This window comes from Dreissena polymorpha, chromosome 14, assembly GCF_020536995.1.
Source record: "Dreissena polymorpha isolate Duluth1 chromosome 14, UMN_Dpol_1.0, whole genome shotgun sequence".
Lineage (NCBI taxonomy): Eukaryota > Metazoa > Mollusca > Bivalvia > Myida > Dreissenidae > Dreissena > Dreissena polymorpha.
Window position 1 is genome coordinate 17,624,961 of NC_068368.1, and position 21,971 is coordinate 17,646,931.

A 21,971-nucleotide genomic window follows, 5' to 3' on the forward strand; every position below is an offset into this window, starting at 1 on the left:
AAGAAAAGTAATTAAAACATATCACGTTTGTGTTTACACCCATAACGTTCAAATGTGAACCCCACAAAGTCACGTGATCCTGCAAATTCATTTAAAAATGAATTGCTTCGATTCTTATGTAGAACCCAAAATATCCGCAGTCCCGATTACAATATGATGTTCATCTGTTTCCGAATACGCGTTACGAGCTTGTGTTGAGCATGCCCGATTTTACGGTCGACCAAATGCAATCGTCATCGTTCACTCAGCTTTGTATATCATTACAGGGCATTGGTCAGACCGTCTTTTTGAAGTCAGCTAAAACCTAGTATGTTTTTGTTAACACGCCCCATTATTTGTTAAAACGATAAAATTATGAGATCAATCAGCGTTTCAAGCATGTATTCAATAAATGATAAAACCCCCAAAAAGTATCGTTGAAAATGATGAATGCTCCCATATACATGTATTCATAATAAAGTAAACATGTATTAATAATAATTTATGAAAATAATAGTATACACTCACTCTTTCTTTAAAATGGAATTTATACCCAAATAACACTATGGTCACTAAATTACAATGGCTGAATATAGGCTACGACTTGGTCCAGTCTCTTGTAAAATACCATGTCTAAAACACTGCTTGTCTTACACGCTCGACTTGGAACCAGTGCCCATTTGATCGTGCCCAAACCAGACAAAACGTGGCAGTAATATATACACATTTATGAGTAAGAAATAATATACTAATCTGTACATGTATAATGCTGTCAAGAAATGAAGTTGAGAAACCACAAACAAAACTAAAGTAGAATACCAACTGAAGAAGCCAATCTATTATTGGCCTAGGTGACCTTGACCCCAGTGACCTCATCAAAAGGTAGAGGACCATGCAAGGTACCTACATGCCAAATATACAAGAGATCAGTCAAATATTGAAGGCGCTATGAGAAACTGTAACATAAGTGTGACCTTGAGAAAATCTTTTATTAGCCGACGTGACCTTGACCCCAGTGACCCCATCAATAGTTAGAGGTCCATGCAAGGTACCTACATGCCACATTTGTAAAACTGTTACAAAAGTGTGACGGAAGGAAGGACAAACAGGCAACTCAATGCTCCCTTGAACATTTTCGGGGAACATAAAAACAGGAAACGCAACAAGTGTTTTATTATCTGAGACCAAAGAAACATAAAATGCAATATAGATCAATGATTGAGCCCATTTAATAAAGATCATGGATTAATGCAATTGCAATATAAATCACTGGTAATATCAGGTGAAGATAGATCACTGGTAAAGGCAAATAAAAGATGGAGCACTGGGAAAAGCAAATACAAGATCAAGCACTGGTTAAAGCAAATAAAAGATCAAGCACTGGTAAAGGCAAATACAAGATCGAGTACTGGTAAAGACAAATAAAAGATCGAGCACTGGTAAAGGCAAATAAAATAAAGACCATCAGTAAAGGCAAATAAAAGATGGACCACTAGTAAAGGCCAATACAAGATTAATTTCTGGTAAAGGTAAATACATGAAAGATCACCGTTTAGGTTGATACAAGACAGTTAATTTTCCAACACAAAACACTGTGCAATGCCAGATATTAAAGGGGTTTTAAGAGGAAGGGTTAAACACTAGTAAAACACATTAAGAGGTGCACTTTATTAATAAAATAACAATGAACAATAGTGTAAGAAACAATCAATTTAAAACAAATTAAAACAAAATCTAGATTTTTTTATAATGAAAACTAGATATTTAATTTAAAAACAGCAAATCATGTAAAACACACACTTCGATGTACACAGAATCATCAACAGTTTAATACACATGTATTTTTAATGAAGAAAGGTCATTTATCAACATGATTAACAATTAACAGGAATGTAAACATGATTAAACTTAACAAAAGTTCAAAAACTGAATTATTTATTTTGCAATTTAAATCTGATTTGCATTCGATGTCAAAACAGCACAAGATCATGTGAAAACACATAAACTATCCTCACACAAATAATTTATTGTGAACTATACAAGTATTTTGTATTTTTTATGATTTAACAATAAATATAATTTTATACTCATAGCCAGATGTTTCAATAGAGAGCTAAAAAAGGTTAGGTGCCGATTTATGCACATATGTCATTCTGGCTTACAAAAACACAAAACAACATGATTCAACAATTGTATAACTAACAAAGAAAACATGAACAAGAGTTCTGTGTCTGGAGACATATGCCCCCCCCCCATTTTTAAAAAATAAAACAAGAGATGTGTTTGTCAGAAACACAATGTCCCCTACTACGTCGCTAAAGCCATATATTTGACCTTTGACCTTGAAGGATGACATTGACCTTTTACCACTCAAAAATGTGCAGCTCCATGAGATACACATGCATGACAAATATCAAATTGCTATCTTCAATATTGCAAAAGTTATGGCAAATGTTAAAGTTTGACGCAAACAAACAAATACACAAACCAACAGGCAGGGAAAAAACAATATGTCCCACACTATAGTGGTGGGGGACATAAAAATAACAAAACCAAACAACATGACTTTGAACTACTGACCCCGATTTCAATAGGGGTCATTTACTGTCCAAGGCCAATAAACATGCGAAGTATCAAGCCAATCCGTCAATTTGTTGAAGGGTTATTGATTGGAAATGACCTGGTCTAGTGACTGACATCCCTGAAAAACAATATACCCAATCTTCTTTGAAGGGGGGCATAACAAAACATTTAAAAAATATGTAAAAATGTTAATGTTGATTCATTGCATCTTAATTTATTAAAATTTGGAATAAAACATAACAATTAATATAACCCATTTATTTAAGTAAAGATCATTTAAAATGATCATTTTGTTTAAAAAATACTCATTTTAACACGATTGAAAACACATCAATATAACATTAAACAGATAAAAATTTATAAATGACAAAATTTAACAATATTATCAAATATAAGGCATGTCAATGGTAATATTTCACTAATTTATAATAGCTCTGTCTATGTATGCTTCTCTAGTTTCTTCAAGAAAAATGTATTAAAAAAAATGTCATGAGTTTGAGCTTGAAATAATTTAATATGATCATTCAAGGTTGAGTTATCTAGTGATACAGCAATGTCAAATGTCACCTATTATAGCAGCGACAAGTTTAGCCTCAATAAATAATCTGATCAAAATTGCTCACAACTTTAAAGGCTCAAAAAGCTAACCAACATTTAATTTTGGATCAAGGACTTTATGTACATTACATGTAAATCATATTAAACCTTAAATGTCTTTATTGTATTAAAATAAATTCATATACATATTTGTTAATCATATTGATTGTATATTGAATTATATTTACTCAAATGTACAGTGATATGAGCTGTCATAAGTTTTAAGCAACCAAGCTGTGAGTAGGTAAAACTGCTGTCATTCAGTCTACTGTTCTAATAATCATTTCCCCAAAGTCGACGTCCTTTTCTTGTCTGACCGTCACCAGTCTTTGCGTACACAACCCTGGCAAATAGAATCAAAACGCTGAGAGCACCATAAGAGTTGCAAATAAATACAACACCAAAATACCAAATAGCGTAGAAAGACTATCTGCAAGAGAGGGACAGAGAAATATAGTGTAACAAAATTTCTACAAGATAAAAAACCATAAGTGTTCAAAAAGAATTTCTAAATCTTAACAAATGAAGAGGTTAATGTTGACTTTAAAGTGGCATTGTTGATATGTAGCCCGCCTAAAGATCAGATGGTCTGAAGTTTGATCCATATACATTTAACGTTTTCCACCAAGTACTGGATCTTCTCAGGAAACTCATGTATTTTTCAACCAAACATGTAGTAATACAATTTCTTATTTAAGATAAAGCCAGGGCAATACTTATGTTGTTCCTACAGAGTTCTGTTCCTCTTACAGTCTTACCTAATGAAATACATGTGTAATTACAATTTTACACAAAGAATATCAGATGTTCCTACAGATATTAATTTCTATTTCATAACTTTCCACTACATTGCAATCAACAATTAATTTCCATTGATTGTTACCAAGCAAGACCATGAAGATTCTAGCTGCAGATTTCCTGTCTGAGGTTTCTGGGGGACACACGGTGGAGAACAGCGTGAAGTCTTCCTCCCCAGCAGTGATGCATTCACTGATTGTGCTGAAATATAAGGCATCAAGTTGAATACATGTATACGCTAGAAATAGGTTGATTATGGTCTAGGCCTTTTTATTTCACTATTTTGGGAATAAGTAATATACCTTTGTAATTGTGATAGTTAGCGTCAATTTACTTTTAATTGTGAAAAAGTAAGTTTTATATCATTTGAACAATTATTGCTGGATTAAAAAAAATACATATTTACTTAAATATAAAACATATAATGGCTATGAAACATAATTTTTTCTACCATTTTGGGGATTTTTGTGTCTAAGTGTAAATATTGTTTAACACTCTTATCAATTTTAGACCAATGATTTAAAGAACAAAAATTTGCCTTGAGAATACCCAACCCAAAACAGCTATAAAGTACCCCCCATGCTAAAGAACTTTTAACGACCGTTTTAGAAACTTTAAAAGTCCTGTAATGGAAATTCTAACAGCCCTATTATAGAACTTGTAAAGTCCTTTTATAGAACTTTTGAAAGTCCTGTACAAGAACATATCCAAAAATCTGTTATAATTTTTTAAAAGCCCTTGTATAGAAACTTTAGCAGCTGAGTTATAGCATGTTTAACAGCCAGATTAAAGAACTTCAAGCCAGCGCATACTCTAAAAGGCTCTGATCGTTCATTTGTTCCTCCAAGTCTTCTCTGATCGGCACAGCGAAAAAGTCAGGAAACCTGGTCTCCTCGACTATGTCAAACAAGGCGCGGCTACTCCCTGATGTGTGAAAGGACGCGGTGGGTGCTGTGGTGGTGGAGGAATCCTGAAGCACTTCCATACTGGCATTGGTGGAGGAAGACCGAGTCTTGTGTCTAAGGAAATATAGGAGTTGCACTCTGGGTAAACCGCATTTAATGCATGCCTGTAAAGTGTTGTCCCAGATTAGCCAGTGCAGTCCACACAGGCTTATCAGAGATGACACTTTTCACTGTTCTGAATTTTTTTAAGGATGTCTCTTCTTAATTAAAATCAAATTGAGTTGGAAAGTGGTGTCTCTTCTGCACAGGCCAATCTGAGACATTTTACGCTTAAGCATTTAATCCGATTCCAAAGGCCAAGGCTCAATACAGATAATTTAAAGTAGTTTGACACATTGACAATCACATTTAATTGTGTTCAACTGAAATGGACAGAAAACACACCAGACTTTTCACACTGGCAAAATTTGGTGATGACAATTTTGTTTGATCCAATTGATACCTCAGTAAGTTTGCGCTGTGCCGTGTGCAATGGAAATTACAGAAAACCCCTCTTTACTGCATAGTGGGGAATGTAAAAAAAGAGGAAAAGGATAGACCCATTACTCATAATGCATTTATTGCAAGTTGATTCCTTCATTTGTGTTTGTCTTATGAAAATAAAAGACAAATAAATAAAAAACACACAACTTATTTGTTATTTTCTAGACAATGTTGAAGTTACCAAAGTAGACATATTAGCATCATTTAAAACAAAATAAGGACTTTCGTCACTTGTAAAAAAAATGACAAAAATGATGCAAAACACAAAAAGTAACATTAATGTTTATTTATTTGTATACAACTTGTTTGACTTATTTATTGGTTGAAGGAGGTAAATTAAAAGTTAGAACAAGAATATTGCCGTTCAATTTTTAAGGGATTTCCCACCCTTTTTTGAATCTCCAGTGATTTACTTCAACTCATGTTGGAACAAAAAGGTTTGAATAATTTTTGGGACGTATTCTTTGCTAGTACAATTGTACATTCAGACTATAAATACCCAGTTGTTATCATTAATGACTTTGCTTCCACAGAAGGTTGGTATTTTTGTGTGCCTTTTTAACGAATTAATCAAAAAGGAGGGGCACAAGGCCCACTGACTTACTTCTTAGAAGACCTGGTTCCTGTGCTGTCATTGATAGAGTCATCCCCACGAGACTTTTCCTTGGCTGCCTCTTCCCCCATTGATATGTCAGCTATCCGCACTCCTGACTGATGACAAAACAGCATTTTTCAGTAGAATGTTTAAACCATGTTCCTATCATACCTTGTTTTTTCATTTGCAAAACTTTAAGTTTATAGGACACAATAATTTCCTGTGACAAATCAAGAGTCCCACAACACATTCTAAGCGGAGATTATATTAAAACGCCTTAGGGTTTTGATGCAATGATGTTAAATTATGAAAAGGTTTATACAGAATTCTTAGGGGGAAATGGAGTATAGACAACTGGACACCTTTAAAATATGCAACCCTGCTGTTGTGACATTTTCACACTGATACACTGAACAATATGACCCTAATCCCAAACACATGTATCTTGCTCAAGAAACATTTCACTATTTACGGTACTTTATATGTTTAAAGTCTAACATGATCTTTTGTTCAATAAACAAAAATGATAAACTTGCACCATGCTGTAGAATTTTGTAATATATGGAGGTAGGGAAAAAAATCTGAAGCATCATTTTTCATTATTGAACAGTTTAGAAAGAACCCTGATGTTTTATTAAGTAAATAAATTTATTGTGTGCATATCACTTAAAATACTTTGCCAAATTTAAAGCATAATGAATATGTTTTTCTTCTTATAGCACCATGTTAAAGTCAGAAAGTATTGCTACCAAAAAACTTGATATTAATAATCAGGGATCATATTTTTGTCGGTTTTGTCGGTCCTAGACCGATTGGGGTCATGAAAGACCGATTGAAAATCCCAAAGAGTCGGTCCGATTCTGTTTGCTAAAATTACCATGTCATGAAATTGATTACGCAGTGCACATGCTAGCATACCCTATTTACATTCTTTTCTCGATTAGGTGTGATAAACCGTTCACTGTAGTCTCTAAACCGGTAAGGACCAGTCTATTGCACGTTAGCCGACTAGTATCAGCCTATGACCCCAAACAACGAAGATTTGCGCGGTTGTGTATTAGTCAAGCGTGAATAACCCAGTGTCAATATCAATCTATAATTTCACTGGCTTATACCTAGCACACTAATCGGTCCGTAATGTGTGCTCGTCCACAATAAAATCGTTGACAGATACTTCGGAGATTAAAACCTTGATGTTATCCACGTGGAAATTGTTCATTTCATGCATGATACAGTCAGTACACTTTCATATAAACAAAGAAGAAAATCGTATATTCTGCAATAATTGTGGGTGGACCTTATACACTGAAAGCACGCGCTGTAACTAAACAAAACATGTCGATACATTTTCCACCAGCGTAATAATCCGGCAATAAATGAATGAAAGTTGCGGTTTTGATTGACAGAACAACTGAAAGTTATTTTTATGGGCGGAACTTCACATAAAATAGTACACAAGAAAAAAAAATACACTGTATAAATCTTTAGTAAAATCGTGTTAGAATCGAAATAATTCGTGTACTTTATTGTTTGTTGTTGAATGACCCACGACCGGAAGTTAAGATGCGTGGTTTTTAATCACTCGTGCTTCGCACTCACGATTTAATCCCTACGCATCTTAACTATCGGCCGTGGTTTATTCGACAACAAACTATAATGTTCACGAATTGTTTTTCAACTATTTGGTTTTATTATTGCCAGTACCCAACCTACGCACAGACATTTGTTAGATTCAATGCATGCGTGTAAGCTATTATCGAGTCGACAATGATTTAAAACATCGGTATTGACTTACACAGATAAATAATATTGACAAAGATGAAATGTCAGATAAAACAGTTACCGAAACAACAATGAAATAGCTAATGATAAAACCAATTGAGAAAACTCGTATGTTCCGTTTAAAAAAATGCTTAAGGCAATTTAACTTGTACATTATTATACCCTCTTTATGAATGGCAAAATCAATGGTATATATTTTAACGTAATTTGTCATAATTTCGGAAAAAAAATTTCGGACACTTTTTCCCCATTTAAATCCAGACGGATTGATGTTGCTGGAAAATATGATCCCTGTTAATAATGTAACAATTAAACAGTCTCAGCCAAACTCATGGAAATGTATGATAAAATATTTCAATGATGGGCAAATATAATTATTTATTTTTTTTACTGATGACAAATGTGAAAAGTTCACTGGTAATTATAGCATGCACAGGGTTGTCATTATGATTGTAAACAAAGGATTATTTTGGAATAGTAACCGATTCGGCCGGGGGTCAAGGTCCAGGGCAAGGCCCTGGTAGGGGGGTCAGGGGGCAAAGCCCCCGGCCGCAAACAAATTCTAGACATTTTAGGGACAAAATACTGCTATTCTCAGAGCATAAAAAGTTAAAATGAGGTCTAGAAAGAATAGACAATTTTAAGATTTTCACATTTTTAGTATACTGTACAATGTAAAAACATGTTATATTGATAGATCATTGCATGTTCCAATTCTATCCATTACCCGATAATCCAGTATTATTACGATTTCTTTTTTTCAAAACCAAATTATGGCCAATATTGACGATGAATGTCGTCCGCCATTTAACGCAAGTGCATATATAAATTGAATTGTGGGATTGGGGAATTCCCATTGAACATGCGTGAATCACGTGACGCGATTTGAGAGCATTGAGAACCGTTTATATTTAGTAATTACGACAAATCAACAACTCAATCTAAACTGTTACATGTAACTCCTTTCAGAAAAGTTTGAGAAAGTGAACGTGAATTTCTGAGAATAAAAACGCGTCTATCTTTAAATTTTACCGAGTACTTTTCATTCCGGATCGTGATATAACTTGTCAGGTTATTCATGCATGTAGACCTATATGTATGCATAGTTTGGCAATCTCAAAACACGTTATTTACCTACTTATAACATTATGCATTATGACCATTTGTATATCAAAATGCATTACTTAATTGAAGTATTTTCAAATGCGTATACTTAAATGTGTGTTCCGAAATCATTTTCAGATTTCATTATTCACGGAAAATTTAGAAAATTCTAGCAACAGAGACACATTTCTCGTGTTTTTCATGTACAGATGAAAATCATGCCAAAATTAGACTTCATGTATAACGTCACGTCATTCTTCCTCCGGGAAAGCGTGGACTTTAATATTTAGATGCTGAATAACAACTTCGTAGACAGAGGTCTCTAATATCTTTTATTTTGGTAGAAAATCGAAGAGCATTTTTTAATATGTTGAAACCTTTTCTCTCACTAAAAAAACTAGTTAATTACGCTCTACAGTGCTACATTCGTTGAGCTACGGTCAGTAATAGTCCGTGAAATGTACAGCTATTTGATACAGTTTCACCTGGGGTCGGCGTGTATTCGGGCGTGTATTCGGCTGCCTGAGCGCTGATTGGTTGACGTGCTTACCAAGAAGAATTTGATTGACAGCTGGAAAAATCAATATTGGCCACTCGCTGAGAAATTCATTGAAAACAGTAGCTCTTAGACGGAGTTAATGGACTGACTGAATGACCGGGCGTCGCTCTACTATACTACGGGTATTCCTCGTCAATTATTGTCGGTTTGTGTGATCAAAACTTCCGATCGCAATTTTAAAGATTCGGGAAAAACAACCGATTTTCTGGCGATTTTAACTGATGAATTCGATCGGCAATCGGTTAATAATGACAACCCTGCATGCATATCTGACATATATATCTCATTGTCAGATCAGATTCTAACCTAATAGGACAATGTGTCTGAAAGGCTTTTGTGGAGTCTGAAATAATGAAACAGAACTATTTGGATTAGTCAGTAAGCTACATTACGCTCACCTCTGACTGTGCTGCAGTTTGTCTCAGATCTTCAATAGACTGTTCAAGAGCGGAAGACGGTCGCTTTCTGCCTTTCCTTTTCCCTGAAAAAACAAGAATATGAGTGAAACTGATAGATGCTCCCCTATGATGTGCTTTGACAATTTATTATTAGCCTCGGTGACCCCAGTGACCTCAAACCTCATCAAAAGGTAGTAATCCATGCAAGGTACCTACATGCCAAATATGTAAGAGATCGGTAAGATATTAAAGGCGCTATGAGAAACAGTAACAAAAGTGTGACGGAAAAATGTATTATTAGCCTCGGTGACCTTGACCCCAAACCTCATCAAAAGGTAGATGTCCATGCAAGGTACCATGGCAAATATGTAAGAGATCAGCAAAATACTGAAGGCACTATGAGAAACTGTAACAAAAGTGTGACAGAAGGAAGTAAGGACAAACTGGCAACTAAATGCTCCCCAAAAATTAATCGCAGTCTGTGCAGGTTAGTGCTGTTTGCTGCTCATCAGTATCTAAGAGTTGGAAAGAAAGCCTTTAAAACTTGAATCTGTAAGAAAGGTCTTTAATTAAATGTAACTTTCTAAGGTACTACAAATGCATCAAAATACTTGTCTAAGTGGTAAAGGGTTGACTACATTTCTAAGTGATAAAGGGTTAAATACATTTCTAAGTGATAAAGGGTTAAATACATTTCTTAGTGATAAAGGGTTAAATACATTTCTAAGTGATAAAGGGTTAAATACATTTCTAAGTGATAAAGGGTTAAATACATTTCTAAGTGATAAAGGGGTTAAATACATTTCTAAGTGATAAAGGGTTAAATACATTTCTAAGCGATCCAAGGGTTTAATTCATTTCAAAGTGGTAAAAGGGTTAAGATATTCATAGTTGTAGCCTCTACATACCCTTGATGGCTGGTGTGTGTTGGTCTGCAAACGAGACCTGCCGTACAGAGGTCTCCTGTCCCAGTGAGGGGGTCTCCACCATGGTACGGGGCATCTCAAGGGACATCTCCTGGGGACCAGAAGAAATAGACAGATCCAATTAAACATTACATAGTTGAGTTATCTAGGGCCATGATGCCTTTCTTGTTATGAATATTCTGTCTACATGATAAATGCTTCGAGAGCGCTAGCATTTGGCTTTAAAAGTGCTTGAAAACTTAAAAAGATGGATTTTTTCCAATGACTTGTCTACATGATAAATGCTTCGGGAGCGCTAGCATTTGGCTTTAAAAGTGCTTGAAAACTTAAAAAGATGGATTTTTCCAATGACATTTGAATATTCCCATTTAAATGAAATTAAGATAATGTGCATCGCAATTTCCCCAAAATGGTGACCTGAAAAATGTGATATATAAATGTGAAAAAATACATAAGCTATAATAAAAAAATAAGTGGTGACGAAAGGGTATTCAAATGCATTAAACATGCAAGCAATTAACAAACGGCATTTTATCATAAATGCATCCATAAAACCATTGAATGAGATTTTACATGTTAATATCCAAAATCCGAATTTTAAATAAAGACTATGAAATTGTTCAAAAAGTTTGCGTTTTTGGCTTTGTTAATGATACAAATAAGCAGCGAAGACTCAAAACATCTGTGTAAACATCGTTAGCTCAAATAACGTACAGGCACGCTATAATAAGATGTTACACATTTTTTTAAAATCTTTGAGCCTTGTGGTTTCAGAAGTTTTAATTTATACATTCAGACTTTTTTAGCTCTAGCGACCTACTTATTCAGCATTTAAAAAAAATAATTTTGCCAGACATTTGAATGGACAGTTTAAATACAATGGAAACAAGAGTTTGTTTGTTAGAATTACAATACCCCCTATTGCGCCGCTTTGAAGCCATAAATTTGTCCTTTGACCTTGAAGGATAACCTTGACCTTTCACCACTCAAAATGTGCAGCTCCATGAGATACACATGCATGCCAAATATCAAGTTGCTATCTTCAATATTCAAAAAGTTATGACCAAACTTTAATGAAGGTTAAAATTTTAGGAAATAAAAATACAATGATATTTGACCTCAAAGGTTGACCTTGACCTTGACTTTTCACAACTCAAAATGTGCAGCTCCATGAGATACACATGCATGCCAAATATGAAGTTACTATCTTCAATATTGCAAAAGTTATAAATGTTTAACCAAGGTTAAAGTTTTGTGACACACACATACAGTGACTAACTGACAGACAGACATACACAGACAGACAGGCCAAAAACATTATACCCCGGATCTTTCGATCCGGGGGCATAAAAAGGCAATCCTTTAAGCTCACCCTGTGATTGCACAGAAACAAATTCTGATCAACTTAAAATTTAATTATAGTTAATACAAACTATTGTATATTAAGAGCTAATTTCCAAAAATAATTTAGAAATGTTAAGATTTATTTTGAGTTACAAGTCTCCAGATCAGTAATGTGTAAAAAATAGACACTACCTGAGGTAAAGGATATGCCACAAACATGGGTTCCTCTTGGAAGAGGTCTACATCCCTGGGTGGAGTCATACCAGGTATAGGAAAGGCCACAAACATGGGCTCCTCTTGGATAAGGTAAAGATCCCGGGGTGGGGTCACAGCCCCAGCCAGCTCACTCTCTGGGAGGCCCCTGCGGAACCTAGCGCGGCGCTGCCAGAGGCTCAGCCATGGGGGCCGATGAAGTGCTGGATAGAGAACAGATGGTATCCGGTTCAAACTAGAAATGTGTCATATACAGTACACAAAAATATGCTACATAAGACAAAAAAACAAAGGGCCATAATTCTGACAAAATTTGTTGCAGAAACTATTCCTTGTTATACAATCATCTACACATTACAGTCTTTCAACTGTGAAAGTTCAAGCTAGATTCAAGCAGTAATTAATAAGAAGTAGAAAACACACACATTTTGGGCTATTTATTCCATGGTGGAAAAAAGATAAAGGGCCATAATTCTCCAAAAACTTGTCTCTGTGAGATTCCTATCTTTATGACCAACTAAACATTTCGGTCATTTAACTATAAAAGTTTGAGCAAGCTCCACATAGTATATACATAGGAGTTGAAAATACAAAATGTTAAGACTATAACCTTCAGCCAAAAAAAAAACAGACAAACATGCATAATTCTGCCAAAAAAGATTGCAGCATAAATGTATTTCTAAATGATCATCTACACATATAGGTTATTAATCTGTACAAGTTTGAGTGATATACATGCATTTAAGTTAAAGAAGTTGAAAACACAAGCTGCAGGTGACTTTATATCATACCGTGGAAAATCACACAAAGGGCCATAATGCTGAGGAAAATTACATTCTTAACAAATTCATCTACACATCAAGGTCATTAAACTGTACATGTTTGAACATGATCCAGTCAGTAGTTTAAGAGGAGTTGAACACACAAGCTCTTAGACATACTCACAGTGGGGGTATACAGATTTATTTAGACCAAACTACACTGCTCCACTGCTGCAAGATAAACTGTTTATAAGCTGTATATAAACTTTATATAGAAAAATAAACAGGCAATGTCTTAAAATACGCTGGCTCAGCCAAAATAAATTAAGAAAAAGTTCTTCGATGAAAATAAAATCTAAGGTGTGGCATGATTACAAAATAAAACTATTTTTTAATTATCTATTCGATTTTTAGGTGTGGCAAATCTCACTAACAATTGCTCAATTTACTGCGACCCTACAATTTTTTTGAATATTAACTTTGAAAATAAAAATAATACTGTTTATATATAATTTACTAAATTTTAACCACTAGCCCTTAGCAATCAGATGATGTTCAACAAACCTAAAAACCTCAGTAGCTCTGTGAGATCAAAGCCTTGAAAATTAAAATTTATTTCCAGAAGATACTGATTGACAGATGGCCTAAGATTAAGAAGAACTAAGTTTAGTCTCTTTTGCCTTCTAATGCTTATGGCAGTAGCCCTCATCAAACCTTTCATGCTTATCCCTTTACCACTCATTCATTTAATTTTTTTGCACTTGGACAAGTTTGTAGTCCCTTAAGAAATCAAATTAAATTTCAGACCTTTCATACTAGATTCAAGTTTATAAGTTTGCATTTTCAACATTTAAAAGCATGAAAAGTGAGCAGTTGACCAAAAAATAAAAATTAAACTGTCTAAACCGATATTTTTATTTATTTTTTTAAATCTAAAATATCAGCCAATTTAACCTTATGAATACTTGCATTTACCTTTAAGTGTTTTATATATCTCATTACACTGTTGTTGAAGCTTTTTATAATAATAGTAGACATACTTTTATCTATATTTATAGGTAAAAGCACCTTTTGCGTGTATAGTACTAAAATGAGACTATTAAAAACACGCCAGGTGTGTAGTTTAGTAAAGTGTAGTAGTGGTGATGTTGTTGTACTTCTAACACTAGATTTCCTACATGTAGCACCTTGACAGTCCCAATTAAACCTGCAATGTCATCTTTAAAAATGCTGGTTTGCTGTGGCATACATATAATCTATTATTTAAGTGTGTTTTTTTACTTTGTATGATGTTCATTGTTTAACAATTAAATTTTAATATGCAGTTTTAAATATCAATCATTGTGATAGCAAGCAAACAAGCATTATGTTAAGGATGAGAAAGTGTGAGGGATTTCTATCCAATGTTGTTTGATATATATACTCAACAAAAGTCGGTGATTTTTTTTGCTTTTTTTGTTACTGCCTGTACCATTAAATTTGGATTGGGAAAATTAGCGCAATAAACATTATAAATATGAATAAAAATGGTTAAGTGCATGTTTGAAAGCATTTTTATATTATAAAATTCTGCTTTAATGTCTTCCTACAATGAAGACAACATTTGGTTAATATCCTTCCACATGCATTAAATAAACTTGCAATAATCTATAGATTCTTAAATACACAATTTAATCACAACCGTTTTAAGAGTATTAATTTAATTGAGCATTTTTTTATTAAATTTAATATCATATTGTGAAAACATTAACAAATATCAACAAACACGCTTTAGTGTTCTTGCTGTGTTAATGATGTATTAAATGGAGTTAAAATAATATATTTAATTTGTTTACCTTTTAATATCTTGCACAAGTGATCCTCAGTTCAATGCTATTTCAGTAAACTGTTCAGTGTGACAAACATAATAAAGCAGAATATGCATATGAATCTGATTATACACAGATCCACTAACATATAAATCAAATCATGTTTGTCTCTTTCCATTTTTGAACGATACTCATCGTTAAATTTATTTAATAAATGCTTTAACTTTGTGAGTAGACTTAACTCCAATTTTTCAACTGTCAAACAAGTCAATGGTTTCCCTGACGCACATTCACTTTGCATATTTCTAATAAATATTTGTTGTTTTTTCATAATCTCAAACATAGTATTTTGCGTTAAATGACACACACATTAAATTATTACCTTATAACCATAAGATATTCGTGGTTAATTTGAATGTTAATTTATCATTTCCACCGTTCATTTGCAAATTTCTCGTCTGCTTGCCGCCATCTTGGACGTGTGTAAAAACATCGGGATACATCGACTATCTTCGGTATCCTCCGCAATATTAGATATTGGATAGCAATCTAAAATCGTATTCGGCTACATCCGCGAACAATACGTAAGTCAGTTGTCGTTTGGCGACGACTCGACAAGCTCGATCGGCTCTCGTTCTTGGCTAATGGCAATTGTTCTCAATAATAACGACCAATGAGAAAGCCCATACTAAGCAAGCGTCAGGTTAAGTCCATTTTTTATCAGGGCATTACAGGGAATAGGTAAAAATCGTTGAAAATTTTTATTTTTCAACGTTATGAAATTGCACGGTGGGCGGGAAAAATGAAAATAAAATTAAGGCTATTGACTTTTATTTTTATTTCATTTTGGCAAAAATTAGGGTCGGCGGTCCCGTAAAACAGAAGATATAAAAATGTTGGCCTAAGATACTGATGAGCAGCAAATGGCATAAAACCTGAACACAGACTGTGCTTTTTACTCACAAACTGTTCTGTTCTAAATAGTAGTTACAAGTTGTGGCAAAATAAATGATTTTTAGTTTAATAGCATACCGTGCAATCTGCTGTATTTCTACAGCCATCACATGTATACTGAGTTAAGGCATTTATTTATTTTGTGGACTTTCAATAAAATATTTCCACAGGATTTTTCTGCATTTCATTGGTCTATTAAGTGTTGAAAAAATTACGCCTACCGTAAAACGTAAAATGTGGTAGCTGCATTTATACATGAACATAAATTAGGCATAATTTTCAAGACCATAAATACATTGATGAAATAAACACTAAGTGTATATATCTATATCTACATGTATATGAGTTGTACTTTTAACTTTCTTGAAAAACAATCAGCGACTTCTATTTGACTGCATAAGAATAACTTATGATTTGGTTTCATCTTTGTTTAGCAATATAGTTCACCTTATCAACCAATGAGCGCATTTTGCTTTTGGTAAATGAAATACAAATAATAACTTTTTGTGAAAAATATAGATGTAATTTAAACAAAAATGCGAAAAAGTAGTACATTCATGAATATTCATGCATTAAGATTATGAACAAGAGGGCCATGATGGCCCTGTATCGCTCCACTGCTGAAAAAAGGCTGAAACAAATATTCTCAGCATGTGCAAATACTTAAATATAGGCCCTATTTAAGCACATGTACACTTTTGTGACCCCGTGGGCTGGGTCAAATTTAACCACAGGGGCATAATTTGAGCAAACTTTGTAGAGGACTACTATATCTCACTACATACAAAATGTGGTAGCCCTAGGTCCTAGAGTTTAGGACAAAAATATTTTAAGTTTTCACAAAATAAGCAAGATATAAGCGTATATAATGTTCAATTTTGTGACCCGCGGGTCAGGGTCAAATTTGACCCAAAGGGCATAATTTGAACAAGCTTGGTAGAGGACTATAAGATGTTACTGCATACCAAATTTGGTAGCCACCATAAGTCCGAATGGTTTTCAACAAGAAGATTTTTTAAGATTTCACAAAATAGGCGCTTTATAAGCGTTTATTGAATTTTGCGACCCCTGGGCAGGATCAAAGTTGACCCCAGAGGCATTATTTGAACAAATTTGGTAGAGGTTTATTGGATGTCACTACATACCAAATTTGGTAGCCCTAGGCCCAATGGTTATAGACAAAAAGATTTTTAAAGTTTTATCAAAATAGGCCCCATATAAGCGTATGTTCAGTTGTGTGACCCCGGGCAGGGTCAAATTTGACCCAAGGGGCATAATTTGAACAAACTTTGTAGAGAACTATTAAATGTCACTACATACCAAATTTGGTAGCCCTATACCTTATGGTTTAGGACAAGTAGTTCTTTAAGTTTTTACAAAATAGTCACTATATAATCGATTTTGTGGCCCCCAGGGCAGGGTCAAATTTGACCCCTGGGGCATAATTTGAACAAACTAAGTAGAGGACTATACAATGTCAGTACATACCAAATTGTGTAGCCCAAGGCCTAATGGTTATGGACAATTTGTTTTTTAAAGTTTTCACAAAATAGGCATTATGAGAGCATATGTTCATTTTTTTGACCCCCGGGGCAGGGTCAAATTTGACCCCAGAGAAAAAATTTGAACAAATTTGGTAGAGGACTATTAGATGTCACTACATACCAAATTTGATAGCCCTAGGCCGGATGGTTATGGACAAGAAGATTTTTGCAGTTTTCACAAAATAGGCCTTATATAAGCATATGTTCAATTTTATGACCCCCCGGGCAGGGTCAAATTTGACCCCAGGGACAAAATTTGAACAAATTTGGTAGAGGACTATTAGATGTCACAACATACCAAATTTGATAGCCCTAGGCCCGATGGTTATGCAAGCCTTGAAGAATTTTTCCAGAGCCACTCGCCCTGCAGGGCGAGTAGGTCTGACAATCCACTCGCCCTTCACTTTAATCTACTCTTCCTGCATTTAAAAAAAATATATCTATATTTATAGTTATGATCAACCAGAACCTTTTAACCTACGTAACATAGTGACACTAAACTGCAAACAAATTAACTACATTATCTGATGGATTTTATTTGCTTTCCTTACGTTTTCTGCACCTGTTTCCTTTTCTCAATACTTTCCGCTTCTCGTTTTGACGACCTTTCTTTCTGTTCCCTGTCTCCACCACCTTGCAGATATTTTAAAATAGAACCCTTTTCCATGCTGAGTTTTAATATTTCAGACAAACTTTTACTGAAAGACACGCTTGATTGACAAATGGTTACAATATGGTAAATTTTGGCTAAGGCTTCTGATCACGAATTATTCTGTTTATTAATAATTATTTTTTTGTTTATTTTTAATTAAATATAAGAAGTATTATAACTAACCAGTTATGTATTTTTATTATTATTGATATTTACATTAAAATGAAATTGTATTCTTCACAGAATGACCAATATATTTAACTGTTTTTTTCACTTTTAATCGATAAGCTAAGAGCACTGACACCTAGGAAAAGAGCGCAGCCGATTACGAGAATTATTTTTACTGTGCCTGTGACGTCATTTTTCATTGTCAAAACGAAAGTGCAGTTTCTTTGTGTACTAAATCTATTTTTTGTTCGTTCGAAAAATTGTTCGCAATTTGTATTGATGTGGCAGGAGTTCTGGAACTTAATTTATATTTCTCAACTTGAAAAACAGCAATCGCCCGGTCGGTCGAGTATTTAACAAACTTTACTCGCCCGACCGTCAACTTCACTCGCATATGCGAGCGGTCGAGTGGATTCTTCAAGGCCTGTTTTGGAAAAGATTTTTTTTTTAATTTTCACAAAATAGGCCTTATATATGCATAAATTTTGTCGTTTCAATGCTTAGAGCCGAGTAATTTCGGCAAATCGGAACTCAACTTGCGTAAACATAAGCTCAATTAACCGTTTAACTCCACCTCCTTTCTCTGCAAAAGATTCGAAGGCGGAGCTATGCATGAGCTATTATTAAATTGGAGGATTGCCATTGAAAAACAAACACACAATTGGTTCAGCATGTTGATTGCTAAACAAAGGAAGCCAATATTGTCGGCGCAAAATTTGTCGCTTGAATGCTTCAGACAGGAAACAGCTTTCCTTTGATGACGTCAAACTGTCAATTCACACAGACTGCAAATTTTACATTAAACTTTGGATTAAAATCATTAAATTATTAAAATAAAGCAAAGCGAAGTTGAAAAATATTATTAAATTAATTCGCGTCTGTTAAAATAGGACGTTTTGCGTTCATGGTTCAAACAGAAATCTCAAACCTAAATTCAAGCACTTTTCAAGGACTTTCCAAGGCCAAATTTTCATTTTCAAGGCCGAATAACCGTACGTTAGTTTCCTTAAAAAAATGCATTTTCCATTTGCTTGGATTGGTCTTTCTTGTTTAAACTTTCATCAAAAGACACTGAGTACTGAGACACTACTGTCCACTTATAGAACTATCAAGTACAGTTTTGAAATGTTCAGCTAGCCCCAAAACAGCCACATATGCTTTGCTATCGTACTGTCATGGAACACAACCTGAAAAAACTTTGTAATGTTTTTATTGGAATTAAAGGATGGTTGTGTGCAAACAGTATGCAATATCCACAATACTTTCGCCTTCAAAATATCATTTTGAAAGAATTTGTCTATGGATGTCTGCGAGTTTGATACTACTGCTGAAAGTTGCGAAGATGCTGGAATTTGAATCTTCTATCTGCACACTCTCTGTCGCTGTGCCTTCCTGGTTCGACCCCATTTTTTTAAACAAATTTGTCTACGGATGTCTGCGAGTTTGATACTACTGCTGAAAGTTGTGAAGGTTCTGGAATTTGAATCTTCTATCTGCACACTCTCTGTGGCTGTGCCTTCCTGGTTCGACACAGATGGGCTGTTGTTGTTTATGTCTGTTTTAGATTTAACAGTTTTAACAATAGTACCTTCCTGTTTAACAAAAGACACATCGCAGGAACCCTGTTTGCTTCTCAATTTCATGTTTTCTTTGAGGGTTTCCACTTTCTCGTGGCTTTTCAAAACGCTTTCCCCCATACCCAGACATCAATGGTCTTCATACAGACCCAACAAAGTGCTTTTCGAATGTCATTTGTTTTCTGTACCCAGGAATGTTCAGTTAACCACCCTGGTTTGAAATGACACTTCCCCATCGCTGCGTTTTCACTCGCGAAAATTGATCACAATGTGATGTGGTGAGGGTGTTGTGGTGGAAGGACGTACTTTTTATGCTCTTAAATTTTTTAATTTTTAACTGATTTTTAACTCATTATTCTGGTGGAGGAGATGCGGCAATACAAGGAACAGCTTTAAGAGAAAGACAGGACTTTTGTTCATTGCCCAAATTCCCAATTTTGTGTGCTCGGTGTAGATAAATAACTGCGTGTGTACGTAGACAAAGGAAAACGATAGTGGCCGCCATCTTGGATTTTTTTTTTACTTTGGACATTCTAAAACTGTTTTTACGCTTAGTGACCCTAAATATAGAAACTGTTATGACATTTTTAGTAGTCTTATTGCCGTGCCTATGTTTTACTGTAGATAATTCGTAGTTTTTAAAGCTTTTTAATGACTGCAACTTTTATTGTGAATAACTTTGATGCACGTGGTGCAGGTCGCGAGTGCCGTTGTGAAAAGGAAAACTGTCTATGGTCCTTAAATCTAGTCCCTTTTATGACATTTTAGAAAATAATTTGTAGTTTTCAAGCTTTTCTATGACTTTGCAACTTTTATTGTGAATAACTTTGTTGCACGTGGTGCAGGTAGCGAGTGCCGGTGCGAAAAGAAAATTGTCTAGGGTCCTTAAATTTAGTCCTTTTATGACATTTTAGTAGCCTCATTATCATCCCTATGTTTTATTGAAGGCAAGCCATTGTTGTTGTTTTCTTTTTTCAAACTATCCTAATGGTCTTGCAACTTTAACTGATTGCAACATTGTGAGTGCCAGTGTAAAAAAGAAAACTGTCTAGGGTTCTCAAATCAGACCCTATTATGACATTCTAAGACGCTTTGTCGCCGCCCCAATGCTTTACTGTAGACAATTTGTTGTTTTTTAAACTGCTTTTATGATTTTGTAACTTTTATCGATTGCACATGGTCACAGGCTGTGAGTGCTGGTGTGAAAACAACACTGTTTAGTGTCCTCAAATTTAGACACTTTTACGACTTTTCAAGTAGCTTTACTGTCGTCCCTATGGGTTATTGAAGGCAAATTGTTGTTGTCCCTTATTAAGTCATCTTAATGATTGTGTATCTTTTTCTAATTGCAACATTGTTGCACTTGGTAGCAGGTCGTGAGAGCCAGCTTGAAAATAACACTGTTTATCCTTTGATTAATTCATATTATTGGTAAGTGAGGGGTGGTCGTATGGTAAGCATGGCCTTGGAAGTTCGAAATAGGAAACCTCTGCCGAAAGCAGAAACGCAGAAGAAATTGAAAACTATGCCCTAAACATTGACAAAATGCTAAGGAACAAACTTAAGGCCGCTCAAAGAGCTCAGGTCGTATCATACGAACTCAGTGAAGGCAATATAGTCTTTTCAACCGACGCAGTGCTATTTGAATTAATTGATATTGCACTCTCTCAGTACTTTAATAAACTGTCTGAGCAAAATTGTAACGTGAAAGTCACAGACACATTTGACAATACTGGAGTCAATCGAACCAAAAGGGTCTATAGAGTCATTAAAGCCGATGGTGTCAGGTATACGCTCAACGTTTATGTAACCACAAGTAGATTTCTCCTTAATGGTAAAAACTGTATGGAATTTCTGGAAGATGATATGCCAAATATCAATGCTATTGTAGACTTTCTGTGCGTAAGCAACAATATAGATTTGAAAGTGTTTAATGACCTGCTGGTTGAAAAGTTGACTGAATTTCTGTCAAAACAAAGTACAAATGCTCTGTCTGCAGCTTGTGCAGCGATAACCATCAATAACTGTAGAGAAGACTCTGATAAATGCCCAGGTTGTAACCGTGCATGCAAAACAAATAGTGTGCTGTGTACCAAAGGTTCTCATTGGATCCATTATATTGCCAAAAGCTTAAGAAAGATGAAATTGAACAATTGGCTTCGTCTCCTGACGAGTTGTTTT

The 21,971-nt window shown here is 34.7% G+C and overlaps 1 protein-coding gene across 2 annotated transcripts in view; it reads right to left on the minus strand.

Annotated features, from left to right (window-relative positions):
- Positions 1 to 1,632: 1,632 nt before the first annotated feature.
- Positions 1,633 to 21,971, minus strand: part of LOC127858622 (meiotic recombination protein REC8 homolog) — a 162,436-nt gene continuing 142,097 nt past the window's right edge. For both annotated transcript variants that reach the window (XM_052395827.1, XM_052395826.1), the window contains 7 exons: positions 12,306 to 12,529; positions 10,752 to 10,860; positions 9,844 to 9,926; positions 6,010 to 6,116; positions 4,770 to 4,976; positions 4,043 to 4,158; positions 1,633 to 3,502 (listed from right to left, as the gene is read on the minus strand). In XM_052395827.1, the coding sequence (XP_052251787.1) occupies positions 3,420 to 3,502; positions 4,043 to 4,158; positions 4,770 to 4,976; positions 6,010 to 6,116; positions 9,844 to 9,926; positions 10,752 to 10,860; positions 12,306 to 12,529 (929 nt within the window). In that variant the 3' untranslated portion in view covers positions 1,633 to 3,419. The remainder of the gene's footprint in view (positions 3,503 to 4,042; positions 4,159 to 4,769; positions 4,977 to 6,009; positions 6,117 to 9,843; positions 9,927 to 10,751; positions 10,861 to 12,305; positions 12,530 to 21,971) is intronic.